Source organism: Dendropsophus ebraccatus, chromosome 4, assembly GCF_027789765.1.
Source record: "Dendropsophus ebraccatus isolate aDenEbr1 chromosome 4, aDenEbr1.pat, whole genome shotgun sequence".
NCBI lineage: Eukaryota > Metazoa > Chordata > Amphibia > Anura > Hylidae > Dendropsophus > Dendropsophus ebraccatus.
The window spans coordinates 28,965,010-28,987,917 of record NC_091457.1 but is presented as its reverse complement, the minus strand read 5'-3'; the positions used below and the strand labels follow the sequence as shown (position 1 = coordinate 28,987,917).

Genomic DNA, 22,908 nt, shown 5'->3' with positions numbered 1-22,908 from the left:
TTACAAAACACATTAAAGGGAACCAATCATCAAAAAAATCGATATGAAGGCAATACTATGTGCTTATACCCCCTCTAAAACACTTTCCACATGTATCTATAGCAGCTGCCCCTGCCCCACACACCCCAAAATCATACTTTGATCTTGTTCCCGCAGTATGCAAATTCCAGTAAGGTAGTCATGTGGGCGTTTTATCATTTCCAAGTAGTCACATTCAGGCCGAGTAGTCACGGCCTCGGGGGCGGGGTTTGGCTGTGATCACGCCTCTATGGGCGTCATACAAAGCCCCTGTTACTGCATCATCATAGGGGGCGGGGCTGGGACTTTGTAACTGAGATACAGCATAGTGGCTGCCTATTCCCCTGCACTATATATGTGTGACCTGTCCTCTCACACAGGCAGCTGCTGCCTTACACAGCCTCCTGGAATGGATGGTTCTACACCGGCTGCTGGCTGCAGAATCATACACCGGATGCTGTTATCCCCCCCCTCCCCCTCCTCTCTCTTCATGTTCTCCGTGTGACTCCATCTCCCTGTGACAGCAGAGGCCCCCCTCCCTCCTCTCCCCTCTCCTTTCCTCCTCCTGCCCTTGGTGCTGCACTCCTTATCTCTCATCTCCCTCTCTAGCATAAGAGACGGAGAGGCACCAGAAGCACACGGGAGAGAGAGGAGGGGGCCACACACAGTAACTGCTGGAGGGGAGGGGGGCATAAGGGCCTCACTGGATGATTCTGCAGCCAGCAGCAACCAGCAGCACAGAAATAACACTGCTTTGGTTTATGTGCTGGCTGTGTGTGAGGACAGCTTACACATACACAGTGCAGGGGAATAGGCAGCCACTATGCTGTATCTCAGTTACACAGTCACAGCCCCGCCCCCTATGATGCAGTAACAGGGGCTGTGTATGACGCCCATAGAGGCGTGATTACAGCCAAACCCCGCCCTCGAGGCCGTGACTACTCGGCCTGAATGTGACTACGTGGAATGATGAACTGCCCACATGACTACCTTACTGTAATTTGCATACAGCGGGGACAAGATCAAAGTATGATTTTGGGGTGTGTAGGGCAGGGGCAGCTGCTATAGATACATGTGTGAAAAGTGTGTTGGAGGGCCACATATTATTGGCCTAATATCGATTTTTCAGGTGATTGGTTCCCTTTAAAGAGAACAGGGACCAGCACAGACCCTTGTGGCCACGACTTGTAACCAGTCTCTGCTCGGAATCAACACCATTAACAACGACCCTCTGATATCCATCTAGTGCATAGCATGCATATACTTTTTTTTTTCAGCAAATGTATAAAAGAATCCTAGCACCAGGATAAGGTAAATGTCTCCTAATGCTTTCCATTTTCTGTGTGCCAAAATCCTCCTGTAATGGCAGTCGGGCTTCTACTTTGATGGTAAGGAAAGGCAGAAACTCTGGTTCCAGTTGTTTGACAGTTTTTGCTTGCTATAGTCAAGGGTGACCACAATATAATTAAAAGCTCGTGTTTATTTAATCGGATTAACTAATCTGAAACTGGAAAAACCCCGTGTGGTCATCCCTGGGGACCTAGAAAGACCAATTTATTTGTCTTCAAACATGATTTAGAGTAAAATATACCTCCTTGCTCATACAGTGAGCAAAATCCCCATACTTATCAGGTACAGTAATACCTCAGTTTCTGAACACTTCCGTATTCTAACAGAATTTACCCCTGAAGTTTTGTTCGGTACTCTAACAGTGTTTGGTATCTGAACAAAGTCAGGGGAGATAACCGTTAGCTAAACTATTGTTCAGCTGACAGTTACTGTGGTGTTTGGGAAGACCAAGGTTACAGGAGCGGGATTTTCCCATTATGAGGGGAATCCTCTGCCCACAACAAACTCTGCAGGTCTTGTTGCAGTTTTGTTGTACATTTTTCACCATCTCGGCAGCCAAATCTGAAGGGCTGCAGATTTTGTGTATTTTGACTTCCCCACAGAGGCCAATGGGAAAACCTGCACCATATGTCAATTTCCACATGGATTTTGCACATAAATCTGAGCCCAATACAGTGTCCTGATTGGCTGCCACGGCAAATACTCTACTTTTCCTTTGCACTAGTTTTGAAAGATCTTAAATTGAGATGATCTATCTCATTCCAAATCACTGCTTACCTTGAAGTTTTCTCGGTCAGTGAACGTCCGTGAGATTTGCTTTAAAGCTTTTGCAACAGCAGAATCTTCTACAAAGAAGTGAGCCCGAGAATGATCACAAAAATACTATATAAAAAGAAAGTGAAATAAGTGGTTAAAAAAAAAAAATGAATGAAACAATAAACCGAGTGGTAGGAAAACAAACAGGTGGAAACTTACATTTACAGGAGTGAAAGGGAGCGTACAGGCATTCTGTAAGAGTCCGATTAACCAACCCTTATCATATTTTTTTCCATGAGGAATCTAATTTGGAGAATAATAAAAACAAACAAAAATTATTATAACAATGCATAAGGAGGACGTATATAAGCATTTTGTACTTGAAAGCGCACAAACTTTTAAGGGTACGTTCACACGTACCGGATCCACAGCAGATCTAAATAACTGAACACAGCATCAAATCTGCACCATCAAATCTGCTGGGGATCCGCTGCAGATCTGCTACGGATCCTGTACGTGTGAACGCACCCTAAAGGGGTTTTCCAGTAAAAACAGACTAATCAGCACCCACACTTCACAGTGAACGACGCTGGAATCAATGTCTCTCTCTATATGGAGTAGAGGTGGTGACCTGTAACTTGGAACTCAGTTCCTGATCACTTGAACAAGAGCTAAGCTGCAGTTGCAAGTCGCCCCCACTACAGAGAAGCTTCAGACCCTCTTCATTGTAAAGTCTAGATACCGATCAGTGACTGGTTATGTGGTTAGCATGGTCAAGAAAACCCCTTTGATACGCAGTATATTAATATGCAGGTATATTACACCTAAAACAATTAAGAAAAATGTTAGTGTTGATGATCGATGCAAACCAAAGTAGATGACACCTTTAAAATAAATAAATAAATAAATAAATAAAAAATACCGTGATCTTGAACCAGCTTTTTTCGTCTCTTGCTTCATTTCTAGGATGATGCGGAGGGTCTCTTGAAGTGTTCCCGTGAAAGCCGCCTCTGTCTCTCATTTGTCTGTCATCTTTTTTTCTCCCTCCACGACTGTAAGGGTTACTGGAGGTTTAATATGAGGAAAAAGCATTAAAAAAACAGAACACATCTTGCAAATGTATTCAGTTCCCTGCAAACTACAGATTCAGCAGTCGACTGAGAGCAAGTATCTTATGTCAATCATAAGGACTGATCTCAAGCAAATAGGTCTATGGCACTTAATTCCTTACAATCTTGAGCGAATAGTTTCATGAGCATCACTCATAGCAATATCTCCATCGTCGTCATCCAATCTGGAACGAGGATTTGGTTGGTAATTGCCACGATTTCGATATTTAGGAGGTCCTTCACTGTACATTTTGGCCCGGAAGGGGCCACGTCCTTTCCTTTTTTTCATGAAATGTCCTCCACCAAACCGGTCATCGTGGTCTGGAAACAGAAAAACAAAAAAAAAAAACTTTGTAAGGGAGAGCAAATAGCAAGAATGGACATGGCTAGGATATGCAATCACTTTCATATCAGTCCAGTCTGACTGCAGGATCCCCCACAGCCATCACAATCAAGGGGGGGGGGGGGGTTTAACGATGATGAAAGTGCAGACCAACAATGTGATTTCCCCTTTTCCTGGCTGTGAAGGCGCCGCGACAACCTGTTCCCATACAGTTATGAACTAACACAACATAATCTTATATAAATATACATGGCAATAAAATTTGTATTATGAAAATTGTCAATGCATACCCAGACTGCATATGAAAAGAAATTATTCAATATGGCAGCCTGAATTCTGTAAATAAACACAAAAATGGATTTTTCATTATTGAACTTTAATACCTGAATAACCACAGACCACTTTGACCTGGAGCATCCGAAAGATGCTTTACTTTGTGCAATATTCATTCTCTGCAATCGTTACATGGGACTGCTTGGAAAATTTGAAAACAAGTTTGCATGTGTAACAAAACAAGCCAACATAATCCGGGCAATTAAGTCAAAATAATCCGGCTGTCAACACTGAATGTGCTCTAGTTTGGTTAAACAAAGTGTAACATAAGCGTAGACATGACAGAAATAGGAAAGTTAAAATGTCCCAGAACTAAAGAGGGGAAAAAAAACAAAGATCACAGACTTCTCTAAATAAACCACCAGCATACAGTACATACAAACTTGCTGTGCTACACATATACCGTGTGTCTACAAGATGTATCTGCCCCAATAAATGTCAGATACCCAGAGGAGATCTCTCAGCTGTCCCTTACCTGGGGCTGGGCAATATGACCAAAAAAATAACATCTTTTTTAACAATATGGATGATTCTTAATTTAAATCTCAATTTTTATTTTGCCAAATCTACTCTTATCGCTACTCTTATCTGCAACCCCCCCATCACCATCAGCGAGGACAGGAGAGCGGCCAGTGTGTGTATATACTGTGCCAGCCCTGGTGCTGTGTTCAACTCCCAGCATGTCCTGCAATTGCAAAACTACAACTCCCAGCACGCCCCCCTATATACTGACAAGTTTTGTTACATTTTGTTCAGTTCTGATCCCAGGAAAGTTGGGTGCAGGGCTGTGGAGTCGGAGTTGGAGCTAGTTTTGGCTGGAGTCGGAGTTCGAGTCAGAGCTAGCTTTGGCTGGAGTCAGAGTCGGAGTTGGAGAAAAATGTACCGACTCCAGCTTTAAAAAATGTAGAATTGAATTTTTATATGAATTTAACAAGTTTTGCTCATGTATATATATTATGAGCAACATTCTAATAGAACACTGGCCCTATTACATAAGGAAGGTCATGGAATATATGTACTATATATGCACCATGGCCGCAGCAGGCTGTGTGTGTGTGTGTGTGTGTGTGTGTGTGGTGTGCGCTATGGCTGCAGCAGGCTGTGTGTGTGTGGTGTGCACTATGGCTGCAGCAGGCTGTGTGTGTGTGTGTGCTATAGCTGCAGCGGGCTGTGTGGGTGTGTGTATGCTATTGCTGCAGCAATCTGTGTGGGTGTGTGTGCGTGCCCCCAGTGTCCTTTTATATCACTGTGTGACCTCTATATCACTATGTGTGACCCCTCTATATATCACTATGGCTGACCTCTAGATTACAGGTATCTGGCATTGTTAGCAGTGTTTCTGTGTGTATGGTGATTATTAGTTAGAAACATAGAAGATTGTCAGCAGGAAAAGACCACCTGCTCCATCTAGTCTAGTTGTGAGTAGTTCAGGACATGAAGGCTGGAGACTGGCTGCATCCACTGCACACACAGGAGAATCTGCTTTATATACAGTATTCCTTTATTCCCTCAGAAGTCGCCCCAGGATCATGTAGGACATTATGGAGAAGCTGCTGAGCCAGTGTGATAAATAACTCCCCTGGTATATGACTGGCCATTTATGAAGGGAGTCGGGAGTTGGTCCTGATAAAATTTAGGAGTTGGAGTCGGAGCTGCGGCTTACCGACTCCACAGCCCTGGTTGGGTGACTAACAATATGGCTGTCATTAGCAGATAAGATAAAGTATTTCTCATAACCCTGAGGAGATCTGCCATACAAAAAACCTGGAGAGCTGGAGGACCACTCCTGGGCAGGCTGCAGTGCAGCCGTACTAGCTGTCATCCAGCTTTTCCAGGAACAGATATAACTACGGGACAGAGCAGCCGGACAAAGGACATAAGTAGAGATGAGCGAACCTCGAGCGCGCTTGTGTCCATTCGAACCCGAGCGCTCGGCATTTGATTAGCGGTGGCTGCTGAAGTTGGATAAAGCCCTAAGGCTATGTACAAAACATGGATACAGCCAATGACTATATCCATGTTTTCCCACATAGCCTTAGGGTTTTATCCAACTTCAGCAGCCCCAGCTAATCAAATGCTGAATGCTCGGGTTCAGATGAAGTCGGCCCGCGGCCGTCCTCAGTGTTGGTAGAGCAGGGAAGGTAATTTCTGTGGAGAGGAGACTCTGCTGCTATCACTGTGTGGTCTGCAAGAACAGACAGATGATGGCTGCAGAGGGGCAGGACAGACCACAGAACTGTTTTTTGATAACTGAACTTGAAATAAAATAAAAATTTTGAGGACCCCTAAAGGCAAATTAATTGAATTAATGGCCCAGCCCTACATTTTTTTTTTAAATCAGATTATTTTTATTGGCAATTTTCCACACACAAAAAGCGTGCCTTTTTTTGTTGAACATACAAACAACACAAACCCCCCATCCTCCCCCCACCCACCTTAAAGTACCAACCCCCCCTCCCCCCTCCCTCCCTCAAACCCACTTTAACAATAGTTGTAGGAAGGCAACAACATTGGTCAGGCTATACAAAGAAGAACTATTATCATATAGTGTTTTTTGGAAGTCCGATGTGCAATTCTTCACAATGTCATCCATTAAGAAACAATAAGGCACGTTATCATTGTTCCAGCCCTACATTTATAATATTCAAACAGATGTGCTCAAAGATATTAAAGACAAATCTAACCTGTCCCTATTGTAGAGAAGACGCCAAGGAGGAAGGTATGCCTCTTACCTTCCTCCTCTACGCTGTTCCGGTGCAGTTAGTTGGGTGTTCCACGGTCTGGTGAGACCGTTATTAGCCCTCCCTGCTCCCATAAAGACCATCCGGCCAGTCCCCAGCCGTTCCGCTCCATTCATTACCATTAGAACCTTTCCTTATGCTCTCTCTGGAGCAGACCTGTGCAGTGCAAGAGAAATGCACAGGGAGGAGGACACTTCACTGTGGGACCAGGAGACTACCACTGCAACCACTGTCCCAGCCTCAACCCCAGGATAAGCCAATGTGCTGCTGGTTCAGGTCAATATGTGCCGGCTTTGGGGGATGCAATGGGTTAGGAGGCGCTGGTGTTGTCCAGAGGTCTATTGGGGCATCTGTGCCGCGATCCACCTCCGCACTGTGACCTGTTCTATTTTTTCATGGCACGGATGGTATGAATGCAAAGAATTTACTGAGCCCTAAAATTGTCTGTGATCACAGATCAATGACCACGAACAATTTCACAGGACGTGTGAATAAGGCCTTAAACTGAATCTTTCCCATAGAGAAAAAATAAATTCACTTAGCTCCTTCGGCTTTATAACTTGTCGATAGTTTAGGTAGCATTTTCATGGTGAGGAATTCCCTTTAACCCCTTCAAGACAGAGCTCTTTGATGCATAGATGTTCGGGTCAAATTAATGCAATGTTCCTCCCCGTCTTGTAAGCCATAGCGCTTTTATTTTCCCACCTACAGGGCTGGTTGGGGTGTCATTTTTTTGCGCCATGATCTCTAGTTTTTATTAATATCATATTGGTGTAACAGAAAAACTTTGATCGCTTTTTATTAATTTTTTTCTGATATATAAAATAAGCAATCTTGGTGGTGTTTTTTTCCTAGTTTACACCGTTCACCGTTTTCACGATATGAAAACTGCAACACAAGGAGTGCTGAACTAGCTCAGTTCCACGTCACCATCCTTTGCCGCTTGTCATATTCCCATAGCTGCCTTTGATCACTATAGCAATTAAGCACTATATTACTGTCACACCATTGTACACTTGCCAGAAGAATGGTTAGCTAAATAGTAACAAACACAGGATATCTGTGACATACTGCAGCGAGAACGGATATATTTGGTCGCTGTGTATATTATGTACTAATGCTAGGATTTATCCAGGTTGCCTGTGGACTTTTTCTGATGACAATCTTCTCTCTCCAGAGTACTCCTTCTCACGTACAGAATCCGCAGCAGATCTTGTATGCACCCATAGGGTAGAATCACGCGTACCGTATCGCAGCAGATTAGATGGTGTGGATCCGCAGCACATCCGCAGAAGATTTGATCTGAATAGCTGAACACACCATCAAATCTGCTGTGGATCCTGTACGTGTAAACACACCCTTAGGCTGCAATCACACGTTCTCCGAAGTTGTCCGTGCTCACGGATCCGTGCGCGCTGAATTTTACAGCCCATTGCTATTCAGATGTTCCGTGATTTCACGGATCCGTGATCCGTTCCGTTAAAAAATAGGACATGTCATTACTCTGAACGGATGCACGGAAAGGATTCCCCAGAGGAATCAATGAGATCAGTGTTTTTCACGGATGTACACGGATGTGACATCCGTGTTCATCCGTGAAAAACATGGATGTGATGTAATCAATGTAATTTAAAATGCTTTAACACAGATCCATGAAAAAAACGGACACGGATACAAAACGGATGAAAAACGGACTGTTTTGCACGGATCACGGAGGTTGCTGCCGGACCACAATCACGGACCGGGAAAAACACTGAACGTGTGAATGCAGCCAGTATTGTGGTCCTCATATTGCAACCAAACCAGGAGTGGAATGAAAACACAAAGGATCTGTTCACACAATGTTGAAATTGAGTGGATGGCCGCCATTTAAGGGCAAATATTTGCTGTTATTTTAAAACAACGGCTGTTATATTGAAATAATGGCAGTTATTTACTGTTATATGGCGGCCATCCACTCAATTTCAACATTGTGTGAACAGAGCCTCTGTGTTTTTAATCCACTCCTGGTTTGGGTTGCAATATGAGGACCACAATACTGACTGAGATATACGTAGTGTGAACCCAGCCTTAGGCTATGTTCACACTATGTATCTGTGCGGCTGTATTTTTTATGCGGCTGGAAATGTGCGGCTGAAACTACGGCCGTGGGAAAAAATAGACATGCGGCTGAAAACATACGGTCATTTACTTGGAAATCTGGTTCAACAAAAAATAACAAATAAAATCTTAAGAAAGTGATGCAAACACCTCTGGATGCATCTGGGAAAGCAGGGAAACAGTTTACATGAATTGCTATTACCGGGGTTTGCGATCCTCTGCAGTAATGCCGATGCCTCTCATGGTTAATATATTTAATTAATAAAACACATTTTCGTTGTAATAAAGTCCCTTTCATTGTTCAATAATTAAATTTAAACGAATGCATCATTGTGCAATTAAATATACTGTTAAAATAAATATATATATATATAAATAAATGTATATATATGTATATATATATATATATTTATTTATTTTTTGACAGTATATTTAATTGGATTAGTTTAAAGTGACACTGTCACCTCCTTTTTGCATTCTGACATCTCTACACAGGTGTAAAGGGTAAATTTAGCATTTTTTCATACCTTATTTCATATTCTACGTCATGGTGTTTGTTCAAGTAAAAAGTGTCATTTTATCAACTGCAGATTGTATTAAGTGGGCGTGGCCTCGCGGGTTTAGCGCCACTTAGCCCAGCCCACAACAGCACCGTTGGTCCCACCCCTTGACGCCCATTGCTTGGCTGACGTAAAGGGGGTGGGGTCTAGACCTTTCGACCAGCCTGTTCCAATGGTCGGCGAGGGGGAGGGGCCAGTGGTGCCGTTGTGGACGGGGCTAAGTGGCGCTACTGCCGCGAGGCCACGCCCACTTAATACAAACTGCAGTTGATAAAATGACACTTTTTACTTGAACAAACACCATGACGTATGATATGAAATAAGGTATGAAAAACGCTAAATTTACCCTTTACACCTGTGTAGAGATGTCAGAATGCACAAAGGGGGTGACAGTGTCACTTTAAATTAAATTATTGAACAACGAAACTGATTTTATTACAACAAAAATGTGTTTTATTAATGAAATATTAATTAGTACAGGAAGCTCCATTAAGCCGTTAATTCATATTGCCGGTAAATAGAGCATTCTGTACTAATTAACACCTTACCTTTATTAAAACATCAAATGTTTCTTCTAATTATGTTATCACAATAGCATTATTAGAAGAAACATTTTGAATTATATGTGCGCTCAGCTGATTGGCTGATCGGCTGAGCGCACATATAATTAGCGGGTCCGCAGCAGTGACTTCATTGTGCTGCGGACCAGCGAATAGGACACATCGGGGTGAGTATAAAGCTCTCCCCACCCCCTCCCCAGCACTGCACCCATCCCAGTAAGGAAGGGGGGTCACTTAACCCCTTCCTTGCTGGGATGGGTGCAGTCTGACATCAGTCTGGCCCCCAAGGGGTTAAGGGGGATGCAGTACATCCTCCCTTAACCCCTTGGGGGCCAGACTGTAAGCAGCGATCTGTAAAGATGCTGCATACTGTAAGGAGCACAACACCGCTCACAATGATGGGTGTTGTGCTCCTGTTTGTGTGTTTTTTGTGTGTTTCTCCCTTTTTGTTTTTCAGATATCGGTATCCAGTGGATTACGTCAGATTCCATGGACTACGTCGATGACCGTCGGTTGTTTGGTGTTTTTTTTAATAAAATGGTCAATGAGGGGTGTGGGGGTGTTTTTATTTGAATAAAAAATTTTTTCCACTTGTGTCTTGTCTTTATTTCTTTACTTTATAGACTTAGTAGTGGAAGCCGTTTAATAGACGGAATCCATTACTAAGTCAGGGCCTAGTGTTAGCTAGTATAAAATGGCTAACACTAACCCCCCCATTATTACCCTAGTACCCAATGCCACCAGGGGTACTGGGAAGAGCCGGGTGCCAGTGGTCCCTGAGCGTCAAAATTGGCGCTCCTGGACTGGGGCGGCAGCAGGCTGGTAAGATTTAGGCTGGGGAGGGCCTAAACCAATGGCTCTTCCCACCCTGGTGTTACCAGGCTGCTGTCGCTTCATTTTTAACCCGGTTGGTTATAAAAATAGGGGGGACCCTATGCGGTTTTAAAAAAATAAATAAATAATAAAAACCGCGCGAATCGCTCCCCCTCACTGCTCACCTGCGGCCCCCCACATCTCACCCGTGCCAGAACCGCCACCCCCCGCAGAGCGACTTGCGGCTCCCCCTTCACTCAGCTGCCTGCACCCGCATCACACTTAGCGGCCCGCCCCCCGCATCACACCCGATTAAAGCACCCCCCGCGCGCGACTCACAGCTCACCTGCAGTCCGCCCCCCCCACTTCGCATCTCGTGGTCCGAACCATAACGGTCAGCGGCACACCCCACCACCACCACTTGCGCCCCCCCCCCTTCCCTAAGCTTGATCGCCTCTGCTATGTCACTATTACAGCTCTGCTATGTCACTAATAGTGACATAGCAGAGGTGTAATAGTGACATAGCAGTGCTGTAATAGTGACATAGGAGAGCTGAAATAGTGAGAGTTGTAATAGTGACATAGCAGTGCTGTAATAGTGAGTCACTATTACAGCACTGCTATGTCACTATTACAGCACTGCTATGTCACTATTACAGCACTGCTATGTCACTATTACAGCACTGCTATGTCACTATTACAGCACTGCTATGTCACTATTACAGCACTGCTATGTCACTATTACAGCACTGCTATGTCACTATTACAGCACTGCTATGTCACTATTACAGCACTGCTATGTCACTATTACAGCTCTGCTATGTCACTATTACAGCTCTGCTATGTCACTATTACAGCTCTGCTATGTCACTATTACAGCTCTGCTATGTCACTATTACAGCTCTGCTATGTCATTATTACAGCTCTGCTATACAACTCACTCAACTGCATTATGTCAGTCACTCAGCTCTGCTATATCATGGACCAATTAGGGAGGTGCAATGCATGATGGGAGATGTAGTTTTCTGGCCAGCGCCATGTTGGATATAGCTCAGCTTTTTAAAAAACTTGTAACTATGGAACGGAAGCGGCTAGAAAGACGGGAGACGGCTCAAAATTCTCAGGGTACCTGGTGAGTAAGACTAGCTAGGTTTGGGAGATTTTTATTATTTTTTGGCTCTTGGGGGAACACCCCTTTAACCCCTTGGGGGCCAGACTGATGTCAGACTGCACCCATCCCAGCAAGGAAGGGGTTAAGTGACCCCCCTTCCTTACTGGGATGGGTGCAGTGCTGGGGAGGGGGTGGGGAGAGCTTTATACTCACCATCCGATGTCCCCATGTGTACTCTTCGCTGGTCCGCAGCACAATGAAGTCACTGTGCTGCGGACTCGCTAATTATATGTGCGCTCAGCCGATCAGCCAATCAGCTGAGCGCACATATAATTCAAAATGTTTCTTCTAATAATGCTATTGTGATAGCATAATTAGAAGAAACATTTGATGTTTTAATTAAAGTAAAGTGTTAATTAGTACAGAATGCTCTATTTACCGGCAATATGAATTAAAGGCTTAATTGAGCTTCCTGTACTAATTAATATTTAATTAATAAAACATTTTTGTTTTAATAAAATCAGTTTCTTTGTTCAATAATTTAATTCTAACGAATCCATCATTGTGCAATTAAATATACTGTCAAAAAATAAATATACATTTATTTATATATATATTTATTTTAACAGTATATTTAATTGCACAATGATGGATTCGTTAGAATTAAATTATTGAACAACGAAAGGGACTTTATTACAAAGAAAATGTGTTTTATTAATTTAATATATTAACTATTAGAGGCATCGGCATTCGGCATTATTGCCGGCTATTCTTGAAGTACTTCGTACGGACCGCCTGTCAATCCACGGCCGTGAATTTGCACATTTCCAGCCGCAAACAATGGTCTTGTTCATTTTTTACGGGTCCGTTTACGATCGGGCCGTAGGCTCATACATAGTGTGCACTGTGCAGCCGTATATCGTATACTTTCCAGCGTACGCATCAACCTCAAAACTACGGGCGAATATTCGCGGCTCGCAATACAGCCGCACAGATACATAGTGTGAACATAGCCTTAAACTGTAACTGTCATTTAGAAAAAAAACTCTGCAGAAAACAGCTTTTTGGATTACAAAAAAAAAAAAAAATTGTCTAATAAAACCTTTTCAGAGTTTCTTAAAAAAATCGCTTGTACTTTTTTCTGCAACCAAACTGTACTATACTTTTTATGCATCCAAATTAACTTAATGCCATATTTTTCAGAGCACCCTTCTTCCAGGAGAGTCTCTCTAACATGTTACATGATAAAACACTGACATATCTATAGCTCGCTAACAGCAGCACAGAAACTTTGAGTACCAAATCTTGGAGCTAAAACACAAGCTGTAATTCTTTTTTCACTGTTATTAGCTAGAAAATGGCCAACCACTATACATAGAAAAAATGTAGCTCCTGTCAGAGAAAAAGAAAACTAAAGAATTTCTGACAAAGCTATAATCAATAGCTTGACATTTCCACACACTTGACATACATATACATATACTGCTTGTATTCCACGAGGCGAGGGCAGCAGATGCCGTTGCTATCACAGTCGTTTGTCTTTCAACATGTTGAAAGACAAACAACAGCAACGATCAGCCAACATAGTTTATGTCAGCTGATCGTTGCCTTCTATAACAAAAAATGATTATCAGCCGAATACGGCCGATTATCGGTTTGTGTAATAGGGCCTTAAAGGTCCTTTTACATGGGAAAATCATCAACTGCTTTTCACTGGCCCTGATGAAAGAACGATCAGCCGATGGACAAAAAAAAACACACTAGTTTGTCAGCTGGTTGGGCCATTTTGATTAGTCAAAACAAATTGCCATAGGTCAGCCAATGGCTGATTGCAACAAAGTGCTGCACAAATGAATCTGTGACTGTTTGTGCAACCCTTACTGCACGATATCAGCTAGCCAGGAAACGACCATAGAAAAAAAAAAACATGCGTGCAATGGCGGTGTGGGGAATAATATTCTGTCAGCTGAATGAGTGTTTAGGGAACTATTGTCTAATGTGCATGGGCACTTCTAGTTTAGAGGTGAAGCTACAATAGACATTTTTCTGTTATTGTTCTAGTTTACAGGGAATCAGATAGCAACTGTACTGTAACCTTTACTGTCCTACTTATATGATCACTTTACTTTCAGCCTGCCAACTTTATTTTTCTTACTTTGGTAGTGTTACTAGTTTTCTATAAAGCATCAGTTTATAATGTTTATAATGAAATAGTGCAATGTCATATGATTTCAAAATCACTGAAGTCTTAATTTCAGAAAGTAGTCAATAAAATGAGCACCTATAAACCCAGATCCAGCGGTAGACATATGGGATGAGCAATACCACTACTCACCTTAAAATAAATATGAGTAAAATTTTGTAATAAAAGTTACTGCCATCATGGCGCAGACCAGCTTCAACCAGTTGAACATGTCACGGGCACAGACTCAGCAGCCGGGCTTTAGCTAAGTAGGCTGCGTTACATAAAAGGTTTTACTGAAACTTGTAATGCGCATATCAGCTTATACACACGAGGACTGGCATGCCGACATACATTAACCACTTCTGGACTAGCTGCCTTTTCACCCTTGCCTAGGCTGAGATTTAGGGTATAAACACACACACCGTGTATACGCAGCGTATTTACTGCTGCGATACGCAGCAAATACACAGATTAGATCTAAACTAGATTTGCATTTCCAGGGAAATACATAGTGCTTGAAAAGAGCACCCCTTTACCAGTGACTTCCTTTTAACTTTAATCCTGGGTGCCGTCCCTTTAAGAGCGACATGGGTCCCTTTAGTAGCGACGTGGGTCCCTTCGCTCGTAAAGGGACCCTGGTCGCTCGTAAAGGGACCCTGGTCGCTCGTAAAGGGACCCTGGTCGCTCGTAAAGGGACCCTGGTCGCTCGTAAAGGGACCCTGGTCGCTCGTAAAGGGACCCTGGTCGCTCGTAAAGGGACCCAGGTCGCTGTAGCGACATTGGTCCCTTTAAGAGCAACATGCGTCCCGTCCCTTTAAGAGCGACCTGGGTCCCTTTAAGAGCGACCTGGGTCCCTTTAAGAGCGACCTGGGTACTTATAATGGTAAAGATCATTGCTCAGTTACCATGACAACCTTACTCATGTCAGTGAGACAAAATCGTTAAGGACCTTCCATATATTACATCTTTAATTGGCCAATAGTGGACATGTGACTGTGTATGGTGTGATACATGCCTGACGAGACCTTAGAGTTCCTATTGGCTGCTATATCTCAGCTATTTGCATATGTGCTGTGATTGGCTGTTAGCGGTTAGAGTGTGGCCATTATTTGCAATGGGCCATTATTTTCTATGGGAAATTTGGGGTCTTTAAACGTAAATTTCTTAAAAACGACAAATCTGATCGAAACGAAAAATAGATAGCACACCTCACACCGCCGAGGGCTTTGAAACGCAGTTTGAACGGAGTCTGTGCGTAAAGCGGTTCGGGCTGTATTACATGCAGAAAAATAGCTGGAAGAAGAAGAAGAAGAAGAAGAATACGGATTACAATATAGTGCTTTTCAAGCACTATAATAACTGAACACAGCATCAAATCTGCACCATCAAATCTGCTGCAGATCTGCTGCGTATACGGTGTGTGTTTGTACCCTAAGGGTACTGAGAATGTTTAAAAAGAAAGAAAAATCAGAAGTTTTAAAGGAATCTGTGTCTGGAAGTTCAGGTATCCCTGGCTACAAACACGCCAAACTGTAAAGCACACGACCCACATTGGTTCAGAATAGGAGTTGCTGGCATTAGTCTGTGTTTCTAGCCCCGGATACCCAAACATCAGAAAAATTTGAAAAATTCACTTTACACCTGAGAGAATTCTTTCCCTGATTTTTTCCATTCAATTCTATTCACTAATTTTTACAACAGGTTTTAATAAGGGCCTCTGCACTGTTCCTGTGTTTCTATATGGCACCTACTCCTGTAAAATTCTGTCTTCAGGGCTTCCACTCCCTCCTCGCTTGCACTACAGAGACGGAGGACAGGTGATCCACTTACATCCCTATTCAGTCATGGTCTGTGGGCAGTCTTTTCCCATAGCCCCACGTCCTCTGCCTTCCATAGTGTTAGATACCGAGGAGGGGCAGATTCATACTAAGGGTCCTATTACACGGAGCGATTTTTAACGATTAACGATAAATGATCGCAAACGAGACTGGATATCGTTAACCTGAAATTGTTCACCATATTATACAGAAGGATAATCGTTAGTTACAATCGTTACTACGATCCTTTACTCCTTCTGATCCCAGAAAAACAATGAACAATGTGCAATTACAGTGAACGATTAGTGAAAAAATGCGGAACTTGAGCGAATGAATGTGGAATTACAGCGAACGATTAGCGCTAATTTTAGGTTCAGATCTAAATCGACAATCAACATACGAACGATTTTTCGATCGTTGCCTGCAATTACACAGAACGATTATTGTTTAAATACGAAGGAATTAACTATTTTTTTGCACGATAATCGTCCCAGATAATAGGGCCCTAAGAAGCATGCCGGGAGCCGTAGTTTCCTGGCAGCGCCATATTGAAAATAGGGACTGGGTTCCTGAAACCTGCTACAGAGGCGCAGAGAAGAGCAGGAAGAAATGATCTTAAACTCGGGGGGGGGGGGGGGGGGGGGCAGCTTGGTGAGTAAATCAAGTGGGCTTGGGAAGTGATTATTTTGGAATGGGCTGGGTGGAAAACCCCTTTAATAATATCCAGAAATGTGGTCGTTAAAAGCCCTATTACACAGAACGATTATTGTCCATATTCGGCCGATATTCATCCTGTGTAATAGAACACAACGATCAGCCGACATAAACGATGTCGAATGATTGTTATAGTCGTTTGTCTTTCAACATGTTGAAAAATAAAAAATAAAATCCCATGCGCCGGATGTCTTCAACCATACGAAGCCACAAAGATATGGAGGGTGGTTTCGGGCATCTCCAGTGGCGTTGACCAGATGGTGGGTTACAGAGTGGTGATGCAATTTGACAGGGATGTCCGCAATGTGCATGAGGAGGAAGGCCAGAGAGAAGGGCATTTGGTGATCTGTGAAGGAGGAGGTTAAAGGGGTATTCCCCCCCCAAGAGCTAAAAAAAATTAAATGCTCCCAAACCTAGCTGGTCTTACTCACAAAGTCCCCCTGAGTAGTTTGAGCCATCTCCCATCTTTCTAGCTGCTGCCGTTCCTGAGTTACAACTTTTTCTAAAACATGGTCTATATCCAAGATAGGAAACTACATTTCCCATCATGCAATGCTTCTGCCTGATGATGGTGAATTCACGGTTTTGTCTACATGCAATGGTTGTATACCTATAAGATACTCATACTAGTAATTCTAGGTCCATTGCAATCGGCCGTTATACCGCCACTTTTTTTGGTATAACTGATGATGGTGAAGTAGCAGAGCTGAGACAATGAAGGAGATAATGACGGTGAAGCCGGTGTAGCGGAGATGATGACGGTGAAGTAGCAGAGCGGAGATGATAACGGTGAAGCCGGTGTAGCGGAGATGATGACGGTGAAGTAGCAGAGCGGAGATGATAACGGTGAAGCCGGTGTAGCGGAGATGATGACGGTGAAGTAGCAGAGCGGAGATGATGACGGTGAAGCCGGTGTAGCGGAGATGATGACGGTGAAGTAGCAGAGCGGAGATGATGACGGTGAAGCCGGTGTAGCGGAGATGATGACGGTGAAGTAGCAGAGCGGAGATGATGACGGTGAAGCCGGTGTAGCAGAGCGGAGATGTTGGCGGGGACGCCGGTGTAGCAGAGCTGCGTTGGCGGGGACGCCGGTGTAGCAGAGCTGCGTTGGCGGGGACGCCGGTGTAGCAGAGCTGCGTTGGCGGGGACGCCGGTGTAGCAGAGCTGCGTTGGCGGGGACGCCGGTGTAGCAGAGCTGCGTTGGCGGGGACGCCGGTGTAGCAGAGCTGCGTTGGCGGGGACGCCGGTGTAGCAGAGCTGCGTTGGCGGGGACGCCGGTGTAGCAGAGCTGCGTTGGCGGGGACGCCGGTGTAGCAGAGCTGCGTTGGCGGGGACGCCGGTGTAGCAGAGCTGCGTTGGCGGGGACGCCGGTGTAGCAGAGCTGCGTTGGCGGGGACGCCGGTGTAGCAGAGCTGCGTTGGCGGGGACGCCGGTGTAGCAGAGCTGCGTTGGCGGGGACGCCGGTGTAGCAGAGCTGCGTTGGCGGGGACGCCGGTGTAGCAGAGCTGCGTTGGCGGGGACGCCGGTGTAGCAGAGCTGCGTTGGCGGGGACGCCGGTGTAGCAGAGCTGCGTTGGCGGGGACGCCGGTGTAGCAGAGCTGCGTTGGCGGGGACGCCGGTGTAGCAGAGCTGCGTTGGCGGGGACGCCGGTGTAGCAGAGCTGCGTTGGCGGGGACGCCGGTGTAGCAGAGCTGCGTTGGCGGGGACGCCGGTGTAGCAGAGCTGCGTTGGCGGGGACGCCGGTGTAGCAGAGCTGCGTTGGCGGGGACGCCGGTGTAGCAGAGCTGCGTTGGCGGGGACGCCGGTGTAGCAGAGCTGCGTTGGCGGGGACGCCGGTGTAGCAGAGCTGCGTTGGCGGGGACGCCGGTGTAGCAGAGCTGCGTTGGCGGGGACGCCGGTGTAGCAGAGCTGCGTTGGCGGGGACGCCGGTGTAGCAGAGCTGCGTTGGCGGGGACGCCGGTGTAGCAGAGCTGCGTTGGCGGGGACGCCGGTGTAGCAGAGCTGCGTTGGCGGGGACGCCGGTGTAGCAGAGCTGCGTTGGCGGGGACGCCGGTGTAGCAGAGCTGCGTTGGCGGGGACGCCGGTGTAGCAGAGCTGCGTTGGCGGGGACGCCGGTGTAGCAGAGCTGCGTTGGCGGGGACGCCGGTGTAGCAGAGCTGCGTTGGCGGGGACGCCGGTGTAGCAGAGCTGCGTTGGCGGGGACGCCGGTGTAGCAGAGCTGCGTTGGCGGGGACGCCGGTGTAGCAGAGCTGCGTTGGCGGGGACGCCGGTGTAGCAGAGCTGCGTTGGCGGGGACGCCGGTGTAGCAGAGCTGCGTTGGCGGGGACGCCGGTGTAGCAGAGCTGCGTTGGCGGGGACGCCGGTGTAGCAGAGCTGCGTTGGCGGGGACGCCGGTGTAGCAGAGCTGCGTTGGCGGGGACGCCGGTGTAGCAGAGCTGCGTTGGCGGGGACGCCGGTGTAGCAGAGCTGCGTTGGCGGGGACGCCGGTGTAGCAGAGCTGCGTTGGCGGGGACGCCGGTGTAGCAGAGCTGCGTTGGCGGGGACGCCGGTGTAGCAGAGCTGCGTTGGCGGGGACGCCGGTGTAGCAGAGCTGCGTTGGCGGGGACGCCGGTGTAGCAGAGCTGCGTTGGCGGGGACGCCGGTGTAGCAGAGCTGCGTTGGCGGGGACGCCGGTGTAGCAGAGCTGCGTTGGCGGGGACGCCGGTGTAGCAGAGCTGCGTTGGCGGGGACGCCGGTGTAGCAGAGCTGCGTTGGCGGGGACGCCGGTGTAGCAGAGCTGCGTTGGCGGGGACGCCGGTGTAGCAGAGCTGCGTTGGCGGGGACGCCGGTGTAGCAGAGCTGCGTTGGCGGGGACGCCGGTGTAGCAGAGCTGCGTTGGCGGGGACGCCGGTGTAGCAGAGCTGCGTTGGCGGGGACGCCGGTGTAGCAGAGCTGCGTTGGCGGGGACGCCGGTGTAGCAGAGCTGCGTTGGCGGGGACGCCGGTGTAGCAGAGCTGCGTTGGCGGGGACGCCGGTGTAGCAGAGCTGCGTTGGCGGGGACGCCGGTGTAGCAGAGCTGCGTTGGCGGGGACGCCGGTGTAGCAGAGCTGCGTTGGCGGGGACGCCGGTGTAGCAGAGCTGCGTTGGCGGGGACGCCGGTGTAGCAGAGCTGCGTTGGCGGGGACGCCGGTGTAGCAGAGCTGCGTTGGCGGGGACGCCGGTGTAGCAGAGCTGCGTTGGCGGGGACGCCGGTGTAGCAGAGCTGCGTTGGCGGGGACGCCGGTGTAGCAGAGCTGCGTTGGCGGGGACGCCGGTGTAGCAGAGCTGCGTTGGCGGGGGACGCCGGTGTAGCAGAGCTGCGTTGGCGGGGACGCCGGTGTAGCAGAGCTGCGTTGGCGGGGACGCCGGTGTAGCAGAGCTGCGTTGGCGGGGACGCCGGTGTAGCAGAGCTGCGTTGGCGGGGACGCCGGTGTAGCAGAGCTGAGTTGGCGGGGACGCCGGTGTAGCAGAGCTGAGTTGGCGGGGACGCCGATTTATTAGAGGTGAGTTGGCGGGGACGCCGGTGTAGCAGAGCTGAGTTGGCGGTGATGCGGGCGATTGCGAGGGGCGGAGCTTGTCGCGGGGGGGGGGGGGGGGGGGGGTAGCGCGGGGTGCTGCGGGTGAGTGCTGGACGGTGCCGGGAGGCTCTGGACACAGGGGGTGAGCTCTGGGCTAGGGGTGACCGGGTGGCTGCTGTTAGAGAGGGATGCAGTCACAGCTGCGCTGATCACTGTCTCCCTCTGTAACAGCAGCCCCCGCATCAGTGTTCTCAGTCACTTCACTGTGCTGGGACTGAGGACACGTGATGCCGACACGGAGGGTGGGGGCCAGGAGCAGGGAGCATGTCGGGTTGGACTGAGGTCTGATGATTCTATGCAATGCGTGGAGGTGAATGCAGCTAGATAACAGCAAAACTGTGCAGAATCCGTAATAACTTTATATTGGAAAGATGGAAAGCTACAGGTGGGCAGCGTATTAATGCAAAAATAATTTTGGGGGGAATACCCCTTTAAGTGCCAAACTTCCTTCCAGAAAGGGACAACTCTAAAATGTGTGGAGAAAAGCTCCCTCTTCTCTGCAATTCCTCCAGCACAATGGCGACACTCCCAAGTGTTGTTCTAGCTTTTGCCCTCTGCCTGCAGCCGCTCCTGAAACTTCAGAGCTGGTTTCTGAAGTGACAGGCCACTCAGCCAAACACTGGCCGATTGGCTAAGCACCTGCCGTTTCCAGCAGCTGCTGCAGTGAGCTGGCAGAAGCTAGAGGTACACCAGGAAGCATGGAGAGGTATGAATAAAGTTTATTATTTTACAAGGGCTTCATGAACATTGCTAACTATGTCACTCCTTACTGCACAATGATCGAGCTGTGTAAGGGCGGGTTCAGACTGAGGAATTCTCGCAGAAAATGTCCACGGAATTCCGTCAGCTGTCTGCCCGCACGGGCACACGCATGACACTTCTTTCAGCATATAGCGGAATACGCCGGCCCATAGAATGGTGTCTATGGGGCCGGCGGAAAGGCGTCCAGATGTGCAGGCAGACAGCTGACCGAATTCCACGGACATTGTCCGCGAGAATTCCGTAGTGTGAACCTGCCCTAAGGCTGGGTTCACACTGCGTTTTGCAATTTGCGTTTTAAAAAAAAAAAAAAATGGATGAAAAACAGATGAAAAAAAGGATGCATTTGTGTGCATCCGTTTGATCCGTTTTTCCATTGACTTCCATGGTAAAAAAAAAAACGGATCAAAACGGATCAGTTTTTTTTTTGACGGACACAAAAGTAGTGTCAGCTACGTGTTTGTGTGCGTCAAAAAAAAAACAACAAAAAAACGATCCGTTTTCATCCGTTTTTTGCAAAAAACGGATTGCAAAAACGCAGTGGGAACCCAGCCTAACAGGTTTGCTTATGAGGAATAACAGGCTGTGTAATACAGCCCTTAAAGGGGTTATCAAGCGCTACAAAAACATGGCCACTTTCCCCCTCTCTTGTCTCCAGTTCAGGTGTGGTTTGCAATTAAGCTCCATTTACTTCAATGGAACTGAGTTTCAAACCCCACCCAATCTGGAGACAAGGTGGAAAAGTGGCCATGTTTTTGTAGCAATTGATAACCCCTTTAAATGATTAAATGATTTATCTGTATGTATTCACAAAGCAAAGTTGGAGTCTGGCACTACCACCGCATGAAGGAGTCTCCCAAACGGCCCCATCACAGCTAAGGAGATGGTGTGCACCGCGGACCATCACTACTACCCGACAAGCTACACCAGTAGCCCCATGGAAGAAAGGAGACCATAGCCCACTGGATGGGAGGTAACATCTTTCTTCAGGGAATCCTCATCTTCATGTTGGAACTCCACCACTCTTATGCCTGCCCTTACAGGGACAGGAAAAGCACTGGTGAAAGTGGGAAGGGCAGGGGTTTATAACATCTCATGTTTGTGCTTTTCATGTCCCTTAAGGAATGAGTTAACTCCTGTGCTGCCGTCGTGAAGGTGAGGAGAGAAAAAGATTAGATTAAAGATGAGCAAACCGGGTTCGGGTTCAAGTCGATCCGAAGCCAAACGTTCGGTATTTGATTATCGGGGGCTGCTGAACTTGGATAAAGCTCTAACGTTGTCTGGAAAACATGGAGACAACCAATGACTATATCCATGTTTTCCACATAGCCTTAGGGCTTTATCCAAGTTCAGAAGCCACCGCTAATCAAATGCCGAAAGTTCGGGTTCGGATCGACTCGAGCATGCTCCAGGTTCGCTCATCTCTAAAAAAAGATCCTTTATTCACATCTTAGATCATGGATTCATGGGAAGGAGATGTGCTAGTGAGCGCATCAAGCAGCGGTGGTCCATTTCGTGTCCTTCTGGCATTTCGTCAAGCTGTGCAGCTTCGGAAGCTTTTTTTTTTTTTTTAAACTACAACCACTTTTGCACAATAGAAACTACCTTGCTAACAAAAAAAAAAAAAAAAAGACATCGAAAACTGTTGCCATATTGAAAGATCTATAGCGTCCTTACCTTTCACGTGACAGAACTGGTTTTGGATTTTTTGCAGGAAAATGTGTAGTTTTTATTGATACCAAATTTTACATATATATGACTTTTTGATCTCTTGACGTATTTTCTGAAAAGGATCAATAAAACACAGCAATTGGGATGCTGTTTTTTTTATGTTTTAATGCAATATAATGAATAATATAGTTTTATAGATTGGGTCGTTATGGACATGGCGATACCAAACATAGGTTTTGTCTTTTTTTTTTTTATAAAGTGTTTTACACAAGTTTATTATATGTGGGGAATACAATGCATTTTTATGATTGGGAGAGATTTTTTTGTGTTTTATTTTACCCTTTTTTTTTTTCTAAACTTTTACACTAGTGT

The 22,908-nt window shown here is 46.6% G+C and overlaps 1 protein-coding gene across 1 annotated transcript in view; it reads right to left on the bottom strand.

Annotated features, from left to right (window-relative positions):
* Positions 1-22,908, bottom strand: part of NXF1 (nuclear RNA export factor 1) — a 54,573-nt gene that overhangs the window by 27,742 nt on the left and 3,923 nt on the right. The window contains exons 2-5 of the mRNA XM_069965376.1: positions 3,356-3,554; positions 3,047-3,188; positions 2,344-2,427; positions 2,146-2,250 (exon numbers count right to left, since the gene is read on the bottom strand). Of these exons, the coding sequence (XP_069821477.1) occupies positions 2,146-2,250; positions 2,344-2,427; positions 3,047-3,188; positions 3,356-3,554 (530 nt within the window). The remainder of the gene's footprint in view (positions 1-2,145; positions 2,251-2,343; positions 2,428-3,046; positions 3,189-3,355; positions 3,555-22,908) is intronic.